The sequence below is a fragment of the Pundamilia nyererei genome, unplaced genomic scaffold (assembly GCF_000239375.1).
Source record: "Pundamilia nyererei isolate P.nyererei 1_Seehausen unplaced genomic scaffold, PunNye1.0 scaffold00006, whole genome shotgun sequence".
In the NCBI taxonomy this organism is placed as follows: Eukaryota; Metazoa; Chordata; class Actinopteri; order Cichliformes; family Cichlidae; genus Pundamilia; species Pundamilia nyererei.
In genome coordinates, this window is record NW_005187407.1 from 3772094 (window position 1) to 3793387 (window position 21294).

Consider the following 21294-nt stretch of genomic DNA (forward strand, 5'->3'; position numbering starts at 1 on the left):
TAGGGGTCACCACCATCTCACCCTATCCCTAGCATCCTCCTTTGTCACACCTGTGTCCTTTGTGGCATGTCCTCCTTCACTACATCCATGAGCTCTCTCCGAGGTCTTTCTTTTCCTCCTGCCTGACAGCTTCATATTCAGCATAATTGTGCCCAGTATATCCACTATACCTCCTCTGCACATGTCCACGTCATCTCAGCCTCGCCTCTTGAACTGTGTCTCCAAACCTCAGCCTGAGCTGTCCCTCTGATGTACTCATTTCTAATCCTGTCGGCCCTGCCTTTTTCTTAGTGTCACCAAAGCACAGGCGCTACCACTGTTGACCGGCAATGACGCTGTTGCGCTTGGGGGCTGTGCCAAATCCTAAATCCACAAACAGAAAGAAGCACATCTGGGGGTTTGTTCAGCTGTTACTATAAAGAGCATTAAAATGACTCAGTCACTGCTATTTGATTGAAAGTTAAAGGCATACAAGCCTCGCTAATTTTCTCCCACGCTCTTCAACACAGTAACCACCAGACAGCAGGAGTGCGCCATCATAGAGTGAGAATACATAGATCTGACGTTCCTAATGTACGTTTTCCATCTTTCTTTTCTTGTCTTTTCTTTCTTTTTTTTAAAAAAAAAAAACTTGCACCCTGACATTGTGCATCATTTAGTGTGTTCTCGTGGCAAACAGTGTACATCCGCGCGGAAGCCATGTTTGTAGTTGCAGCCTAATTGCCCAGTGTCCTTTCTGGTAGTCGCAGTTCTGGCAGACTCTGACTCACTCTGCACAGTAATCGTCCGCCAACATTGGCAGACAGCGGCTGCTCGTTTACGGAAGCGCTCTTGGTCGCTCGCGCTCTCTCATACCGTCCTTACTTCTGTAATTTGAAGGGCACGGGGCACGGACGTGCTGCTGCAGCCTGTGTCTTTAAACACAAGAAGGGGGAATGTGTTTCTGAGGCATGTAGCCTGCCTGGCTAAACCCACCAGCTCCTCCTCTCTCCTACCTCCCGCTGAGGAAGGAAGGAAGGAAGGAAGGCGAGAAAAGCGCTTGAGATGCCGATGGTTTCATCAGAGAGGCGACTGGAAATAAAAGTTGAGCGCGTTTCTTTTTCCCCAATTTTTTCTTTCTATAATTTCCTGTAAATTCCCATCTTCCATCGGCGCTCCGGACAGACAGACAGACTCTGCAGAACCCCAGCTCTTAAAAATTTTCGGCGCAGACGATCGCAAACAGGTAAAGGTGATAATTAATGAGACACGCATGCGTTATGTTCTCGATTGAAACCTATTAGGAGCATTTGCGGCGTTACAACGATATGCTTCTGTTACACAACTTTCAGCTTTTCTTAAAACAGAATACATATAGAGACGCTTGCGTTACCGAGACAGGAAGTGTTAATTGCTGTTACGCCTTAAGAGCAGCTGCAGAAAAATTCCAGAAACCTGACTTCGTTGCCGTGGATGTGTGCGTACACGTGCGCGCTACATCATTTGTTTATAATATGAAAGTATGGCAAGACATTAACAAAAAAAAATTAAAATTAAAAACTGTCTTTCCACCTTTTGCATCGCTTTACACACGCATGCCCACAGGCTGCTTGTCATCTTTTCCACCCTCATCTCATACATAAGGGCTCACAAACACATGCAGACTTAGTATCTCAACTCAGATATGATGCACAACACAGCACTGTTAAAACTGACCTTCATTCTCTTTTCCTGTCCTTGAAGGAAGAGTGTAATTAGGCCAAGTACTCGGCTGCTGTTCTTGTTCCAGCCGAGGTGTCACAGCCATCTGTGGCACAGGAAAAGTGAATATTTACAGCAGGCTTACATGCAAGATTCTAATGTTTACATACAAGATATCAGATGAATGAAAAGCACTGTTGGCTTGTTAGGGATGTTTGCATATTACACAATGTGTGTGTGTGTCATTTAACTGACTCTTGTTATAAATGTAGCATTATGAGGTAAACCATTCAGTTACTTAATCCCTTACATGTAATAGGAGTTGTGGGGGGTGGGGGTCATGATAGAATGTCTCCACTCCGTATTTCAAAACAGTGTGTGTAATGTCAGCTCAAAGGACTGATTATTACTCAATGCTTATGTCAGTGTATACAAGAATGATTACAGCGATGATGCGAAGATGCAGTTGCAGAATTTTGTGATTTAAATCAGTTTCTTTGGCTTGTATTTAAATACTGCTCAGGAAGGAAAACTGTGAGTAATGAACCAACGTCTCTGTGAGAGATCCTTTTGCTATCTTGCAAATGCAGACATTAGTCCACACGGTCGGAAGCTGTTTCACATTCCTTTAGCTACATTCATCTCAATTACTTGACAGTGTGCAACAAACATATGCATGAAGATAACTCGCTATATAAGATGCTGCTTTTGCAACATGGTGACCAATGTTCCCTATGGAGAGTCTTCAAAGCAGAAAGCTTTAGGAAGTGAATCTTTCCATTCGACTGATTTCTATAATTGGTAATGGACAGAACTGGAAATTGCAACTCACAACATAGTTTTGCAGTGCAGACAGCGCACTGTGTGTTGTCAGCACGTGTCTTAAGTGTTAGACTGTAGGAGAAATCATAGTGACATCCTGCAGCCCTGGCTATGACCTGATCAGAAAGATGCAGCCCCTTGGATACAGAGGAGCGATACTCAGTGGCATTAGGACCTGGAGGAGCCATTTACAGCTGTGGCAGCAGCTGCCGGTGTCGTTTCAGTACGGGTCATCATTAGTATCCCTGTCACAGGGGCATATGGCTCTGGAGGCTCTCAACACCAATGTACTGCTTGGCTGTAACTCCAGCATTCAACACTAAAGAGGGCAAAATGTGACTGGCATGTCAGCTGGAATCTGTGTGTGAACAAGGAATAGGATAAAACATTGGCATTTCAATGTATTTAATTCCTTCTCCATTTGATCCAAAATATAGATATAATTTTTAATTAAGCCATGCTCTAAATGATTCCCTTGGTAGTTGGACTTACCTGTGTCAGTATTCCATGACTCGTCGCAGTGGCTTTTGTCAAATGAATGAGGGTCAGCTGAACAGACGTTAATGAACTTGTGGTGTAGTCGGGGGGCTTTGATGGTCAGCAAGGCAAAACAATTCAGAAAGCCAATTAAAGTCTTTAAGCCCGGAGGTGCTTGTATGGGGGAATGTGTCTGTAATGTAAACACACCAGAACCATTTTTATTAGACTGCATGCAAGCTGGGCACAGTAAATGAAGAGGCTACACTAAAGACAATCTAATATCCTCAAAATGCTTCTTAAGGGCAAAGAATTCAAAATGCTGGATCTAGTAAAGATCTTGCAAGTGAAGTAGTTTTTTTTAAGGCATTTATTTGTAGTTGCACAACTATGACATCACACCAAAGTGACTGGTCACTTACAATGTTGAACCTGGATCAACAATAATTATGATGATGTGGGAACAACACCAACAAGTGGATATCAGATCGTGCACACAGTAATGTCAGTGGGGCTGTGTGGTTACCTCAGATTAAATTTAGAAGAGAAGCAATTAGGAAACTTTCAAAATTCTCCCAAATCAGTCTTGTCCATAGAGCCCGAGGTTTTCCACATTCACTGGTCATTATATTAGATACACCTATTCATATAAAAGCAAACATCTAATCAGCAAATCACATGACAGGAACTCAGGGCATTTGGTTATGTCAAGACGACCTGCTGAAGTCCAAACCAAGAATCAGAATGGGGAAGGAAGATGATTTAAGTAACTTTGAATGTGTCGCGGTTGCTGCTGGGCTGGTCTCGGTATTTCAAAAACTGCTGGTCTGCTGGGGTTTTCACACTCAACTATCACTCAGGTTTACAGAGACTGGTCTAAAAAAAGGGAAAATATTCAGTGATTAGAGGTTCTCTGGGTAAAAGCACCTTGTAGATATTAGATGTCAGAGGAGAACGACCTGATTACTTTGAGGTGATGGCAAGGTACCAATAACTCAAGTGTCCACTCCTCATAACCAAGGTATGCAGAAAAACATCTCTGAATATACATCAAACCTTGAAGCTGATGGGCTACAGCAGCAGAAAACCATTCCTGGTGCCACTCCTGCTGAGAACAGGAAACTGAGGCTACAAGTCACAAAATTGGACAACAGAAGATTGGAAAGACATTGCCTGGTCTGTTGAGTCTTGATTTGTGCTTCAACATTCAGATGGTAGGGCCAGAATTTGGTGTAAACTACATGAAAGCATGGATCCATCCTGCCTGTTGTCAATGGTTCATGCTACCGGTAGTGACGTAGTGTGGGGGGACATTTTTTTGGCACACTTTGTGCCCTTTAGTATCAACAGAGTATTGTTTAAACGCCACAGCCTGCCTGAGTATTATTGCTGACCATGCTCATCCCTTTATTACCAAAGTGTACCCATCTTCTAATGGCTGCTTCCAGCAGGATAGCGCACCATGTCACAAAGCGCAAACAATTTTTTGAACATGATTAGTTCATTGCACTCAAATAGTCTCCATAGTCACCAGATCCAATAGAGCACCTTTAGGGTGTGGTGGAACATCATGCACGTGCAGCTGACAAATGTGCAGGAACAATGTGATGAACAATCCATCCATTCACTTCTACTTACCCTTTACAGGGTCGCAATGGAGCCTATCCTAGCTGTCTTAGGCCGAGAGGCAGGGTACACCCTGGACAGGTCGCAGAACAGAGACAACCATTCATGCTCACCTCCACGGTTGTGTGTTTCCAGTTAACCTATCTCCACTAACTGCATGTCTTTGGACTCTGGGAACACGCAAACTCCACACAGAAACTCCACCTGATGGTGGAATTGAACTCAGATCCTGGAATTTTTGCAGGACCTTGTTAAATCTGTGCAACAAATAATTAATGCAGTTCTAAAGGCAAAAGGAGTCCAATCAAGTACCAGCAAGGTGACCTTAGTACATTTGCTGTTAAGTATATTTCTTTCAGCTGTAATTTTAAAAAATAGCTCAACTGCAATATTTTAAAACCTGAAAAATGATAATGATAATGAAGCGTATGAATGATAGTGTATTGTTAGTTAATTGGTGGATCCCAAAACTGGTGTCAGTACTGTAATTCAGAGCCAGTGGTTTAAATCCCTCCACCCATCCATCCAGTTTTGGGTCATGGTTGACCTTGAGTCTATACCAGCTGTCATAAGGCAGTTACACCTTGGACAGGTTGCCAGTCTATCACAGAGCCACTACAAAAGATCAAAGTCCGTGTGTGGAAATAGAAGAAAAAATAGTGTGTGACTGTCATCCAAAACTGTATAGTCAGTGAATCCCACCAAAGAAGCCAAGGAGGCTGGTTGGAGCCTGCTGTTTGGGTTACACCACATCCTTCCTGGCTCTCTCAGCTCTCACCCCCTCAAGAGGCTGCATGTAAACACTATGACACATTTGTTATTATCAAATCATTCCACTCTCTCCTCTCTGAACGTGAGTGGAATAAAAATTGGCAGCCTGTCGTAATTGTTCCCAGAAAGGCAAATATTTGGCTCTTCCTCCGTCATGCAAGAAGGAAATGAGAATGTTAGAAAGATGAACTGAACTCGATCTAGATTTTCAGTCTTCTCTCTCATTTTTCATTTTTCCACATCTCTGAGCACTTGAACATTCTTTACCATTGATTACAATCTCTGTATGGTTGTTGTGACGGTAGCATATGATGTCTTGCGTTGATAGTGGCTGTGAGGTGGCTGGCTGAGAGAAGACGACACAGAGCCTCAAGGGTCACCTTTTAGTCCAGATGGGTTAAGAGAGGAAAGAAATGGAACGTTTTTAGCTCGGGAGTAGTCTACATCCAAAAACTAAGCAGTTCGGTGTCCATACACTAAAGGTTGGAAGCCGGAACAACAGAATTTGGAAGATGGGGAGGGAAAGGATTAGAGAAGTGGAACGATAAGAGAGCAGGGGGGATTAAAGCCTGGAAAAATACACAGTGCCAGAGGGAAGTGTGAGAGGATCAATTTGGAGACATTCTGCAAAAAGACTCGGTGCTGTCGCTGAATGAAGGGCTGACTCGCTTGGCTCTTCCTCCCGCTGCCCTCAGCTCGTTTTGCACCCACCCACTCCCACGTGTGCCCGCTCACCCTCCTCCTTCATGCTCCCCCACCCGACTAAATGTCATACATGGATCATAAGAATACTTTATACCCAGTCAGGCACCAGGTTATTGGTGAACTGAAAGACCAGCATGTTAATGAGCACATGTGGAATACAGAGGTGACCCTCCTCCCTGCGTTAAAGCCGCAACCTCCTGCTGCTCAAGGTCATGTGAATAAATACGAGGGAGCTGTGTTGCCTCTGTGTCCCCAATGATTCCTGTGATTTTCACCCAGAAGGTTAGGTTTGTCCTCACCCTCACTACTACCACCACCCCCACACGTTACACTTGAAACGCCACTGACTCGCAGATCCGTCACCGTTTTGTGCCCAAATCAGCTTTTTTTCCAGCTTGTCCCTGACCTGTCCCTAAGATTTTTACATGGTGCACATTTTTTGCACTTAGATTAAAAATTGTCATTTAAATGGGACTTCAGTAGCTTGTGCTGCTTTTGTATTTTATCAATCCACAGTCGAGAAACGCAAATGAGATAAGGACAATGATTGAATACGTCGTTGCGTGAATAAATGGCCTATTTGAATTTGTTATTTATCTCTCTGCAGCTTCCTCTCTCTGCGCTGTTGCTGTTGTGGTTTATTCTGGGCTGTTGCTTTTTGCTCTTCTGGACCGTGCAGTGGTTCCTCGTGTTAGTGTGTGACAGGTGCTTTGAGCTGATATGAACTGACTGAGTATCTCCCTGGTTACTGGAGGACGGGCAGGGGGCTTAGGTAGAAGCAGAGAGGATGATGAACTGCGTCCAGGCTTTTATTCACAAAATGTCCAATCCTGTAGCCACAGTAAGACAACATGCCTCTTTGTGTCTCGTTATGCATTATGCTCTTTATTCTGTTATGTGAGTTTTGTTTCGTCATTGTATTCGGTACATTCAGCTGTTTCCAAGGCCATAAGAAACCAGGTAATTGTACATTCATGATGCGGGGAGCCAGAATGACTCACTCAGTTGTTCTGCTGGGTCAGTCTTATGACGGTCTTTTAGTCATCAGCTGAATTGGTGTGTCATTTGTTAAAAAGGCTACAGGTTGTGTTGTGCAGTGTTACAAGTTCACTGTGTGCTTTGTTAGCTCCATTTATTACACAGCGTTATATTTTCTAATATATGCTCTAAAATACAAACGTAATGTGTGCCATCTGAGTTGATACAGTCTGTTTTTGTCGTCACAGAAATCTTAAGAAATGGACCAAGATAATCCAACCCAGCTCCAGACCTCAGAAGGCAACCCAAACAGCGAAGCAGCAGCTGTAACAGCAACTTCAGCTACGCCTTCAGATACGTCAGCTCTTGCCACCGACTCTAGCACTGGCCAACACGCAGTGCCTGCCAGGCCTCGGCGGCCGCAGAGGACTGCCAGAGTTGAGGGCTCTGTAGATATCTCTGAACTCAAAGCCGAGCCCAAAGCAGAATCCACTGCACTGCCTAACCAGGAGGAGTGCGACCCTGATGGCAATGTGGCCAGTCATTCCAAACCCTCTCACCCTTCAGCAGTCAAGCTCTCAGAAGAGTATACTGGGCCCGGCATTAAGGCTGGTCCTAAAGGTCCAGGCCACCACCCAGTAAGAGCTGCCTCCGTGCCCCACCCATCTGCCAGCAGGCATGTGCCTCATCACCTGAACCCTCATGCACAGAGAGCTCTCTCTGTGGCAGGTACAGCTGACACTCAGGCGCAGACTGTGGAAGACTTCAGGCAAGTTTCCTGTGTGTGTGTGTGTGTCTGAGCATGCCTCGGCAGGCCCTGTCCTGCCCAGACAGCTGAGACAGATTAACTGTGGCACACATCACATTTATTTATATTCATTGATAGTGACACTGGAAGGTTGCGATCATAGTAAACATGAGGCAAAAGTGTGGCAAGTTTTTGCAGAATGATGTCACTGTATTTTTATTATCATTGTTTCTGTGCGTAAAAATTTGGGAATAATGGCCTGAATATTGAAAAGTTTCATTATAGACATTTCATGTTTTTATAAATTACATAATAACCCATTTACGAAGTGAAACCATGTTATTGAAGTTGCTTTGGCCTAGTCACAGTTGCTGCGCATCTACAAGCCCCTTGGCAACCCACCTCCACCCCACTGCACCTTTCTTGCTGTGTCAGGCTCAATAATTGTTGTTGTTGATGCCTGGGCTGTTCTTACTTGCTGGTTGTACTGCTGCTGTGGCTTCAGAGGGATAGCAGCAGAGCCGTAACACCAAATATGAAGGTTGTAGTAACACTGATTAGTGGATCCTCAGGGGATCGTTTTTTATAGAAGCACAAAAATTAAGCTAATGATAAGAAGTTCAATGAAGATTAATTTAATGATAACACTATTAGATGCTGAGCACTGTAAAAAGCAATTAGCCCCCCTGCATTAGGAAGAGGTTTCATACTTATTGGTATGCTTAAAAGTTTTGATGTTTAAAGTATAGTATCAGATTATGAGACGTGTCCTTTATTTAGGATGAAGAGAGGTGACAGTATCCTCACCACATCTTACACCCTTGGATTTGTTTGGCATATAAAGTAGAAACTTTAGGATCAAGGCATGTTATACTCCATTAAAATCCATTTTCTCAGTATTGCATGTAACTGGATCCAGGCCCAGTGTACACTCTGGCTGAGAGGCAGGGTTTACCCTGGAGGTCTCTAGTCTTTTAAAGAGCCAATTAGAGCTACAAAGACAAACATGTCCTCACATTTACATTTATATGAGTGACTTAGGTTTTATTTACTTTGTATGCATGTCTTTGACTGGCCCAGGTGCTGGGAAACAATATTATCAGTTTGTCTGTTGCGGCTGGCTTTCAGTGCCATTTATTTTAATTTGATATTTTTTAAGTAATTTAGTAAAGTTTTCCTGAGTATGAATCAAAATGAGTGACTATGTGAAGCTAAAATAAGCCTGTTCTGTTTAAGTGATTTGTAGACGATGTCACATAATGTTGAAAGACAGTCAAGGCTTTGCATTGTAGTGAAACATCGACTGAAAGCATTATTGTCGAGGTGATCTGCTGTTGCATTCACTGTAGGTTTGTCTGCAGGTTGCGATACAGGTGAGCAGGAGATGAGTGCTTGCAAGAGTTTTTTATATAGCGCCCTTTTCCAACAGGCTGCACATCGTCACTTGGAATGTGGGTTCAGCCACACCACCCGATGACATCACTTCTCTGCTCGGGCTGAATGTGGGTGACGGAAACACAGACATGTACATCATCGGGTGAGTGTTTTGCCTCGACTATCTCATTTGTTCAGCATTAAAGCCGATTGGCCTGTTTATATGCACGTCAGCGCTGCAATACAATGCATCTAATGAGCAGTCAGGCCCAGATTTGAATGTCTCTCTCTCCTTATGGAAAAAACAAAAGTGCTTTGATTACATTATCAAAGCACGCTCTCATTAGCTCCTTTTCCTTGTCTGTCTGCTCTTGACCCTTTTACCCTGCTCTGTGTCTTTTTTTGTTTTTCTTCAAGGCTGCAGGAAGTAAACTCAATGATTAACAAAAGACTGAAAGACGCCCTCTTCACAGACCAGTGGAGCGAAGTCTGCATGGAGAGACTCAGCCCCTTTGGTTATGTGCTGGTCAGTAATGGCTTCTGTTGTAAACACATATGCACACTCTTATGGTGAAGTGCTCAACAACTTAGATGTATCGTGGGATTCCTGACGAGCTTGCCGCTTCTTACTCTCTCAGCTCATTTTGTTCCCTGAGCAACGGATGGGGTGATAATTTGCTAGAAGCGTGTAATGTCAGCGAATCTGTTATCTTATCCTGTCTGCCAGGCTGCTAATGTCGAGCTCTTACTGACTGTCGGTCTCCCTTTTTGAACCTTCAGACCTGTGCCCCTCTTTCTCTGTCTATAGCTACATATACCAATTGTAGGTGTACTAATATAGAAGATGGGGATAAATACTATCTTAAGATCTCCAGTAGGTTTCATGTGTTACAAGGAGTTACGAAAATACCGATTCGTTTTATTAAATTAATTTTCCATCATATTTCATTCCAGTACGCTCATACACACAGTCCCACACACCAGCGCACGCTCTTCAGTCTCTCCTTATAGACAGCGTAGCTCACATAGATAAGTCAGTCTGAGTACAAGTAGAAAAAATTCCATGTAGTCCATAAAGTCCATAAGTCCATAAAATCCAGAGATAAGAGTAATGCAAATCCACAGTTTATGATGAAAAAGATAGTGTCTTTGATGATGAGAAGAAATTACCCAGCAGCAGGAAAAAAAGAGAGAGAGGCTCGTCATCCCCTCTGATCTTCAGTAAGTTCAGCCCACTTTTATTTCCACTGGTCGCTTTATTTAGCGGCTTGTCCTCAGTCTCCTGAAGCTCCTTTTGCAGTATTTCCACCTTTATTTTTTTTTAACTCCTGTTCCTGGTATTCACCACAAAATAAAAGGTACTACTATTATAGCTCATAGATGAGATATAATGATGCTGTAAAGATTAAGCATAGTCAACTACTGTTTTGATAGGAAAACAAAAGTCAAGAAAGGGGATTCTTATGTGGAATAAGTGTTATGCACATATTTCTAGTATATATTGAATATTGTTTCAAAATCAAATACGACATTAAAGGAATAAAAACATTATTGTCAGATAAAAAAATCAGACCTTTTGATTTCATTTGTATTGTTTGTGTTTAAACGCTGTGGTCGGTGTTTGTCTGGCTGCGTCTGCAACAATGCTCGGCTCAGTTGGCATGGTGAGCCAGGCCGCGTGAATCAGCTGTCGAGTTGAAAGAGCTAGACAAACGTCTCCCAGGGTGCTGTTTTATTTTTGGATCTCGTTGTTGTCAGTGTTGATGGGCCTCTGACAGTGTGACTGATGCTGTCCTCTGGCTGTCTCGCAGTCCTGCTACGTTAGTTTAAACCTTGTTAACGATCATCGCGATGTGACCTTTTTTGAGTTTCTAGTAGAAATCAATGCCGTGAACAGGTCGTGGGGGTTGTCAGGCTAACAAGTAAAGTGAGATGCACGGTTGTGGCAGTAGGAAGATGTTTAGTCATGACAAAAGAAACGTAGTAACGAGACACACCATCTATACTTTCTGCCTTGAGATACTCTGCTCGCTGTGACTCATTGTTGGGTTCAAACTGACTGTTCAAGGAAGCCTTTTCTTGTGCAGTGCAGCTTCCAACACATTTTTTCGGGCCATTCACTGCACGGTTTCTGCTGATGTTCACCATAGTTCCTGTACAAGTAAGCTACAATTTAAGTGCTCTGAATAGCAAAGGCAGTCTGGCCTTTCTGATTGCAACGTGGTTTAATCCACTAAATGCAAGACTTCTCTTTTCTGTGTTTCTGTGTCCATCTCTGTTAGAGATGATAAAGAATGCACTAAACGTTTTCCAAATAGCATCACACTCACAGCTCATTTCTTTAGTCATGTTTGTGCTGTACAAGGTCAAACATACGCTGCTGGACTCATGGCCCCGCTCTGTCTCCGTCTCTCACACATTTGTCTTTGGGCTTTAATGTCTTTTCTGTGCTTGGTCAAAATGTGGCTTGGCAGCCTTCAGCAGATTTCTGTTTTGTTTTGTTTTTCTTTGTTTAATTATGATGATGGGAATTTATGTTCATCCACAGTGTATGCAGGCCAAGGTACCCTCTCCTCAGACTTTACCCAAGTGCACGCAGACCCAATCGTTATGTGTCCTCACACAAATGACAAAAAAAAGAAGTTGGTCCACTTTACGGTTCACTAGAATCCATTATGCAACAGCCAGTTAGTGTGCAAGCAAGAGGATCTCCTGTCACGCGGAGATGTATGCCTCCATTTCCACCCGCGGGCATTTAGACTGGGTGTGATTGTGCTTCTTCAGACTGTGGATGGGGGTTGGGATGTGTGGACAACTGGAGAAGGCAGCGGGGAGGAGGCATGGACATGGGAAGGGTTGACATCTCGTGTAAATGGCATGTAACATTCCTCACTGTCTTGTACTGAACAAAAATAGCACCAGAGGTGCACTAATGTCAAATCCTGCATATTATCATGAAACGCTTGGTGGGATGTTGAAGGGCTTTGAGAAAGGTAAGGGGCAAATATCAAAGGTTTTAGTGGTTTTTTTAACCTCAGTAAGTGTAGATGCTGTGGCAAAAGCTGCCCGGGGCTTCATGTGAAGTAGCTGTTGAACTAGACCACATGCTCCTGCAGGCCAAAATGGAAATGCAAGTCGGTAAAAAGAGGACGAGTGCGAGGGATGCCAGGAGATTTTATATTCATGTTGTAAGCCTGATGTGCAAGTGAACTTTACAGCTGCTCTCCTTAGCGAATTATGCAAAGCGTGTCCTCATAACTCTGCTGTCTATTTACATTATCCCGTCTAATTCTTCATGGCTTTCTCTTCTCTAGGTTACATCCCAGCGGATGCAGGGAGTGTTACTGCTGGTTTTTGCCAAATATTTCCATTTGCCATTCCTGCGTGGAGTCCAGACTGAGACCACTCGCACAGGCCTGGGGGGTTACTGGGTGAGCTGGCTACTGACATTTTGTTGTGACCAGCACTGCATTATGGAAACTTCCCACGTAAAAACAAAGCACTACAGAGAAGTGGACTATATCTTGGTTTTATTTTTAGGCTGGTATCTCTTTCCCACGTACCCTCATATAGAAATGGGACACACCAAATATCTGCACATCAGCTCTTGCACTTTGTTAGTCAAACGTGGCTTCATCCAGTTTTATGTAAATAAAGAGATAGATGCTGGTATCTTGCAGCAAGCTGTTATTAACATTTGGAAAAGTCAAGCATAAAAAAAATGAACCAAAGGCAAACTGCTGACTGGAGTGATATTCCAATCTAATAATTTTTTAATGTGTCTTAAGCTTGAAAAGTAAAATATATTTTTACCAAAAAGCAACTGCTTTACAGCAGTTTTGTCAACAAGCACAGTTTTATTTAGAAAGGAGGTTAGTTGCAGCATTTCTACGCACACTTTTTTCAAAAGTAAAATTCTCATTTTATAAACTCAAATGACATCGACGTGTACTGTGGGTTTTATAACGCACCATCTTTGGTGTTGTTGTGGGTCAGAACAGTGGGAAGTTGTGTGCCGACTCATCTTGACCCCACCTTTGTGCTCTCTGCTGTTATCATTAAATATTGATATTGTCCCTCGGTATTCCTTAATGAGTGAACTTCCTGTTTGTGGCTGAGACACATATAATACAGCGGAAAATCGTAGCATGCTAATTACTGTTTTTATTGGCTTTTTAATCACTAATAACATACATTGAATTCATTTGTTTCCACTTAACTTCTCTTCTGCTTGCTCCTTGCTACAGGGGAATAAAGGTGGAGTGAGTGCCCGCATGTCAGTGTACGGTCACACCATCTGCTTTCTCAACTGCCACCTCCCGGCTCACATGGAAAACTCAGATCAGCGGATGGAGGACTTTGAGAGCATCCTGCAGCAGCAGCAGTTTGAGGGCCAGGCTGCCACTGGGGTTCTTGACCATGAGTATGTCAGTTCACAGAAACACAGAAACTTTAGGTTAATGTATAAGCTATGACCAAAAGTCAGACGCTACTTATTCGCTCTCTCACGTCGGTCCATTAAGGCTGAAACAGTTGCAGAACCCCAGAGTTTGACTTTGAAAAGGCAGGATTCAACATTATGGATGAGCTAATGAGAAATATCTCTGCGTCTGTCAGTTGCATTGTAGCTCCTTTTGCACCTTACCTCCTCCAAACCAGCATGTTTTCTTCTCAGCAGACACATTCTCAGCATTTTCTCCTGGAAGTCTAAATGCTTATGATTATGTGGTGATTGTAGGTTACAATCGTATGTAAAGTTTTCACAGGACTCTCTGCAGTCCTGTGACTAAGCACACCACATCATTCACTAGCTTGTAGAATCACCTTTAGCAAGAATAAGATGAAACCATATTTGTTTGTATGACTTTATCCGTCTCTCTCGTCATTGTGGAAGAACTTTGGTTTGGTTTTCTTAACATCGTTGCATCAGTTCATTGAGGTTTGCAGGCATTCATTTATGCACAGATCTCTTAAGGTCCTCTCACAGCATTTCAATCTGGTTGAAGTCTGGACTTTGACTGGGCCATTAAAGTAGATTTTATTGCTGCACTTCAATTCATTGTCCTGTTTCATGACCCAATTGGGGCCAATCTTTAGCTGTCAGACAGATGGCCTCACATTTGACTTTAGAATACCTTGGTATACGGAGGAGTTCATGTTCGATTAAGTGACTAGAAGATGCCTGGGTTGCAAAACTGTGCTGTGCTTTAATGCCAAACATCTGCACTTTGGTCTTGTCTGTCCAAAGGAAATTATTACAGAAATTGTCAAGAAATTTATCATTTAACATGTTGACTGAGGCCTGGGAGAGTCTCAGGTGTAGCTTTTGGGTTTTCTGCATTTTCTCTGAGCGTTGCACAGTCTGATGTTGGGGTCAGTTTGCTGGGACATCCACTCCTGGGAAGATTGTGGCATTGTGTTAGCATACACTCGAATGATCCAGACCTGCAAACTGCCAGAACTCCATCTTTTCAACGTAACAGTATGTTATGCTGTAAAATTTGATTGCAAAGTGGGCTATAATTTGATGAGGTTTCCCACTGTCAATGCGAAGCTGTGGCATCTGTGATATGATGAGTGGTAATATTGAGTTTCTCGCAAAGTAAAGCAATCTAGTACCTTAGGAACTATCTTTCTGAATCTTTTCTTGTAAATTTATGATTTTATAACCTAAAAAAAAATCTACTCTTTTTTTTTTCTCTCATAAATTTTTAGGTCTTGCCCAGGAAACTGTTTTCTCTGAATATAACCTTCATCTCCATCCTCATTTTTTTCCTCTCTATATGCTGTATGTATCTGTAAGATCAACCTAGTGTTGTTTTTCCATGCTGGTGGTTTCTGAGGGAAATAATTACACAGTCATTGAGGTAACTTAAAGCGTCACATTTGTTTGAATTTACAGAATGACTCCTTTTTTTTTTCAGTGTGGTGTTTTGGTTCGGGGATCTTAATTTCCGCATCGATGACCTGGAGATGCAGGTGGTCAAATCAGCCATTGATAACAACAAGTTTTCAATATTATGGGAAAAGGATCAGGTAAAACCAAACGTTTATATGTATGCAATTATTGTACCTCAGCTCATCTGCATGTGGCCTTCCTCAGAAGCACTAAAAGTTCTCATCTCATAGCAACTGAGGAGTGTGTATATTGAAATTCTATCCATATTTATTTTTCTTATTATTATTTCAGTGCATTCAGCCTGAAATCAATGTAAAACTATATAGAGAAGTTCTTTATTTTATGAGACGAAAGCTGAAATGATGTTAGTCAGGAAGTGGTGCAGTGTGTAGGGAATGCCACTAGAGGGTGATACAGAAACACACTATTCCCATGAGCAGCGTCAGTAATTGTTGAAGGTATGTGACGTCTTCTGATTGGTACTATGATTTACAGCTAAACATGGCCAAAGACAGCGAGACAGTGTTAGAGGGATTCCAGGAGGGACCGCTGAAATTCCCTCCTACCTACAAGTTTGATGTTGGAACAAATACATACGACACAAGGTTGGTGATGCCGGGGGTGCTTTTATGAATTCTAGGCCACTAACCAGATACCTTTAACACACATCCTCTGAAAGGCTCTTGCTGGCTTAAATGAATCCTTACAGTTCGTATTTTATCCTCGATCTAGTGGTTTCAAACATGGCGTCATTTATTTCTTTATTTTTGCCACGCCCCATCTTTTTGTTTCTGGAAACTTCCCAGTGGGAAGAAACGTAAACCAGCTTGGACTGACCGGATCCTGTGGCGTCTGAGAGCCACGGCACCTGCTGGTGCAGGGAAGCGTGGCTCCATTTCAGGGCTAACGAGTGGCGCCAAAGTGACGCAGCACAACTATCGAAGTCACATGGAATTCACCGTCAGTGACCACAAACCAGTTTCTTCCATCTTTACTCTTCAGGTGAGAAACACTAGGGTATGTCTGTGCAGGCTCTCAGTCATCCAGGTCATGGTTGTTTTAGGATCCGAGGGTACGTTATGAGGATGATTGTGAGCAGTATTAGGCCTTTGCATCTTTGAAATTAGTCTGTAGTTGATAATACAATAAATACATATTCTATTGCTAATCAGAGTAGTTTGGCTAGAAATGTAGCATATTTATGATAAAGTCAGACAATGAAATAAAGAAAATATTTAAAGAATATATACACATGCTAAATGAATTTGGAGCGGGCTTTTGATACCATACTATTTTTGATAAATAAAATTCATATAGGCAGAACGGTGGCACGGTGGTTAGCACTGTTGCCGCACAGCAAGAAGGTCCCGAGTTCAATTCCAACATCAGGCCGGGGTCTTTCTGTGTGGAGTTTGCATGTTCTCCCCGTGTTTGTGTGGGTTCCCTCCGGGTACTCCGGCTTCCTCCCACCGTCCAAAGACATGCAGCTTGTGGGGATAGGTTAATTGGATAATCCAAATTGCCACTAGGTTTGAATGTGCGAGTGAATGTGAGTATGAATGGTTGTCTGTCCCTGTGTGTTAGCCCTGCGACAGACTGGCGACCTGTCCAGGGTGTACCCTGCCTCTCGCCCTATGACAGCTGGGATAGGCTCCAGCGCCCCCCGCGACCCTGAAAAGGATAAGTGGAAGCGAATGGATGGATGGATGGATGGAAAATTCATATATCTGTGTCACCTGGAGGGCTAAACAGGGCTTTCCTCTGCTCTGACAGTTATTTTCAACAGGTTTGTGTAGACAAATGCCAGATAGCTGTTAAACTAACAGCAGCTAACCGCTCTGTGTTCATAGCTACTAGCAAAGTATAGACTGTCACATTGAACATAGTTCTTTAAACCTTACTATAAAATCGCATTGACCAAATCAAACCAATTCATCCTACTTCACAACAAATCAGATTCCCGTTGGTGGTTATTTTAAACTGATGTTACACACAGGTTTTGATTAGACTCAAAAGATGACTGTCTCGTCAGCTGTGCCCTACTTGCCTGACTACCCTTAAACAAGTGATTGTAAATAACTAACATTAGGTCTTACCTTTGCTTTCATATTGATTTTGCTGTCCTTCACCTACTCGATTACACCATTATTGACCTTTTCCGAGTGATATAAATAGAACTGTCTGTACTTCTGTAGACTTTCATCCCGGTGGTACAGATTTCTCCTCACAATACATAAATGTGCTAAAGTGGAGCTTTTACAGGGAGAATTTCATCTCACAAGTGCCCAAATCTGCTGTTTGTTTAATCTGTCTTAAGAAACAGAAATATAACAGGCTTATGTTGCAATGCTGTGGAGGTCCAGGATATCAGAAGAGTTTTTTTAGCCTCCGCTGACAGGCACATGACTGACATTTTAGATGAGGTCGATCCTCTGCTCTCGTTATCCTTTAGGACATCGTGGAAACCTCACAGCACTTTGGTATTAAATAACTATGATAAGTGTCTTTGTAGTTCCCATACAAGGTGGATCTTCCCCTGGTCACAATCATAGTGGAGGATGAGTGGAACAGTGTTGCTGATGCCACAGTGATATTCAAACTGGCCCCCAACTACTCTCGCAGTTCTTGGGACTGGATTGGACTTTTCAAGGTAACAAACCAATACGTGAAATTAATACTACAACAAGTAGGTTGAGCATGACAAGTAATCCTGTGTATTACTGATTTTACTGACTTCTCCCATAGGTGGGTTTCAAACACTACAAAGACTATGTGGGATATGTGTGGGCCAAGCAGGAGGAAGCAGATTTTCTTCGACAGGAACATCAGGTAATCTGGATGCACGTAGGCTTCAATACAAGGATAATTTTCTTTCACATTTAATGAACGTCTTATCGACTGATTTCCAGGTAACCTTTACTGAGGAGGAATTGCCTAAAGGCTCAGGAGACTTTATCTTGGGTTACTATAGCAACAACATGAGCAGCATTGTGGGTGTAACAGAGCCATTTCAGGTAATTGCAACCCACTGCTTGTTTGACGTGAAAACAGCCAAATGCTCTTTCCTTTGGTGTTCTCATCTGCATCTGTACTCTTTTTATTTCACGTTTTCCACTTTTACTTACACTCTTTTCCATCTGTCTTCAGATCCTGCTTCCCACCTCAGGCGATGACACGAGCTCTTCAGACAGCTCTGATGTCACTTCAGAAGATGACAGCACTGTTGTCATGAAGATGAGGTCCCGCAGTCCTAGCCCACGTAAGAGCAAGCACCGCGGCCATCGCAGCGGCAGCCGAAGCCGCAGCCGCTCCGGCAGTCCTCACCAGGTCAAAATGAAAGAGGTTGATGTCACCAAGGCTCCTCCATCAAGCACCACTGCAGAGACAGAGTGCAAGTCCATTAGAGGCCCAACAGAGGGCAGTAGCAGCCAGCTGTTTGGTCCTGAGGAGCAAGAGAAAAACTCACAGGATCCAGGAGTGTGAGCCCGGTTGTGTTTACAGCTCACATTAAAAACCTGTTGTGTCTTTAAAGTCATGCATCCACCTCACTGTAAAGTTTCTGTAGAGAAAATTTACAGTTTCCGATGCCATCCTTTTCAGGAATAGCCATCTGGTTTGTCCAGGAGGCTTACTTTGCCTTGGGTTGTTTCAGTAAGCTGTGCACATGCATGTCTTTTATTTGTAAACCCTTCACTCTCTGCTGTGTTTCTTCTCTCTTCGTCCGTTCTCAGGTGTGGTCAGCACAGGGAGCTGACACCTTTCATGAGAAACTACTCAAGGATTTTTGCTCACTTAATACTTCATAGGAACCATCTTTACTGTTTTTCGACAGTGCTTTGATGTTCCTAGCAGTCATGTCAGCTCACTACATATACGATATTTGGATTATAACTTATACTCGACACAGATATTCCACATAATTCACTCAATGTTTGCTGTAGTAATGGATCCATTATAGAACAAATCCTATCATACAGATAAGATTTAATTAAAAAACAATCCATAAAGTCATCACCAGCTCTGGAAACAGTCACATTATTAGTTTCTGCAATCGGAGACAGATGTGCAGCATACAGTTTGACTTGGTGATGTGGTTCTAACCTAGCACACATTATACTACAAAATATCCAGGGAGCATTTCAAATGATCCACCAGTGGGAATAAATTCCCTCGAGGGTGCATAAAAGCTGAGCAGAGCCAAAGTACGCGGAGGCTGTAATTCAGGGGACTCGGACACTAGTCACGGCGTCAGAACAACACACACCAGTGTAGAGTGAACGCGAGTGTAAGGACGTTTAAATAGGCCGCCATGTCCACGCAGTGCGTATGTGATGGGTGTGGGAGGCTAGCTGTCAGCTGACACAGCATAGCTGTCTTACAAAAACTAGCTGATTGATTGCTGGCCACTTACTGCTGGACCAACTGTGGCAACGCCTACAGCAATACCTGACTCACCATGAATTGCTTTTTACACACAATGCTTGGTGTGAGTTAATGAGCCGCACTGCTTTTGCTCACAGCAAACAGCTGTTAATTTTTAAGCAAATTAACAACATGAATAACAACATGGATCTTTTATTTAATTTATTTTTCGCATGGTGTTTAAACCCAAAATCAATACATTTCTCATCTGGATATCTCATAAAAATGTGAGCAGGAACTCTACTGTGTAGAGCCACCATAGGGACTTGTATTGTACTGTAGGTCAGCGGTTCCCAACCTTATTTGCGCCACGGACCGGTTTACGCCCAACAATATTTTCGTGGACCGGCCATTAAAGTCTTGCGGATAAATACAACAAAATAAAACTAGTACCGGTACCGAAAAAAAGAAAATTTATTCATAACAGACGTGAAAAGACCCAGGAAAACCGAGTAAACGATAAAAACGATAACAAAATAACGCTGAAAACCGATAAAAACCCTGAAAACTATACATTTCACACCTGAGCCTCAACTCTCGCCCCCCGGTACCAAACGACTCACGGACCGGTACCGGTCCGAGGCCCGGGGGTTGGGGACCGCTGCTGTAGGTAGTATAATACAAAAAATGACTTGCTTCACTTTTGTGAAATATCATGTTCATTTATTTTCTTTATTAAAGAAGTGGAGTGGTCCTATCAGATACTTTACTTTCACTTTAATTTGATGCTTGTTTTCTCTCTTGCTCAGATCCACCCTTAATGATCCAGGTGATTAGCTGACAGTGACAGTAGTCAAAATAGTTGTGTTAGATTGCTACTGTGTGACCTATTAGACACTTTATACTGTTAAGCACTTAGCATAGGACAGTGTATACTACTGTAGCTGTAACTCTGTGTGTGTGTGTGTGTGTGTGTGTGTGTGTGTGTGTGTGTGTGTGTGTGTGTGTGTGTGTGTGGCTGAGGCAGTGAATGGGGTCTGTCTGCATGGTTTGCTGCTGTGGACATACTGTACATTCCAGTACTGTGGTTTTTGTGCCGTAAAGTGCTGTTTTTGACTTCCCTTGTCATAATAGTGGCCGTGAAAATTGTTAGAAAAACTTGGTAAGGGCAGTAAAAAAAAATTACTTAAGTGTATGTGTTAGGTGATAAACTGCTGAGTAGTTATACATGCTGAAATCTGGAGCTGTTTGAAACACTTCATTGTATTTAAATGTAATTCTTTGGTTTTAAAATGGGAAAGAAATCTATTGGACCTTTATTGGAAATAACGTGTAAAGACAAGTCTCACATTTTAGATAGTAGATGATCATGTTCTGTATTGCAGTCAATGCCAGTGACTATGTATTGTGAAATATTAATGAAAACTGTCTACAGAATGTTATTATTTTGTAATTTATGTGGCAACAATAGAAGAAAATATATGTGAAGGATAAATATGAAGTATGGTAGAAATGATCAAATAGGAGACAATCTATGCCGCAAAGATTATTTTACTGAAATTCTGTATTTATTTTCTTATTTAACTGTAAAATGAGCCTAAATTCTGCTGGCCAGCAAGGGAGCGTTATTTCTACTGAAACAATATTACAGAATATTGATAATAATTATTTTTATTTTTTTGACAAATGATGATTTCTCCACTTCACATATTAGTAATTTCATATCAAATTCTGCTTTCACTGTCAGACGTGTAGATTGTTAAGTGTACAGGTGTTCGTATAATTGTGAACGAAACTACAACAATACAGCAAGCCTGTGTGATCCTGTGTTAGCCTAGGATGATGGTTTATC

At 42.5% G+C, this 21294-nt stretch overlaps 1 protein-coding gene across 1 annotated transcript; it reads left to right on the forward strand.

Moving 5' to 3' along the window:
• The first annotated feature begins 724 nt into the window (after window positions 1-724).
• Window positions 725-19906, forward strand: inpp5jb (inositol polyphosphate-5-phosphatase Jb). The gene is made up of 13 exons (XM_005722131.2): window positions 725-1225; window positions 7308-7828; window positions 9237-9344; window positions 9599-9707; window positions 12496-12612; window positions 13429-13604; window positions 15106-15217; window positions 15576-15685; window positions 15887-16082; window positions 17593-17730; window positions 17826-17909; window positions 17990-18094; window positions 18228-19906. The coding sequence occupies exons 2-13, from the start codon at window positions 7320-7322 to the stop codon at window positions 18561-18563; spliced, it is 2100 nt and encodes a 699-aa protein (XP_005722188.1). The 5' UTR covers window positions 725-1225; window positions 7308-7319; the 3' UTR covers window positions 18564-19906.
• The last annotated feature ends 1388 nt before the right edge of the window (window positions 19907-21294 follow it).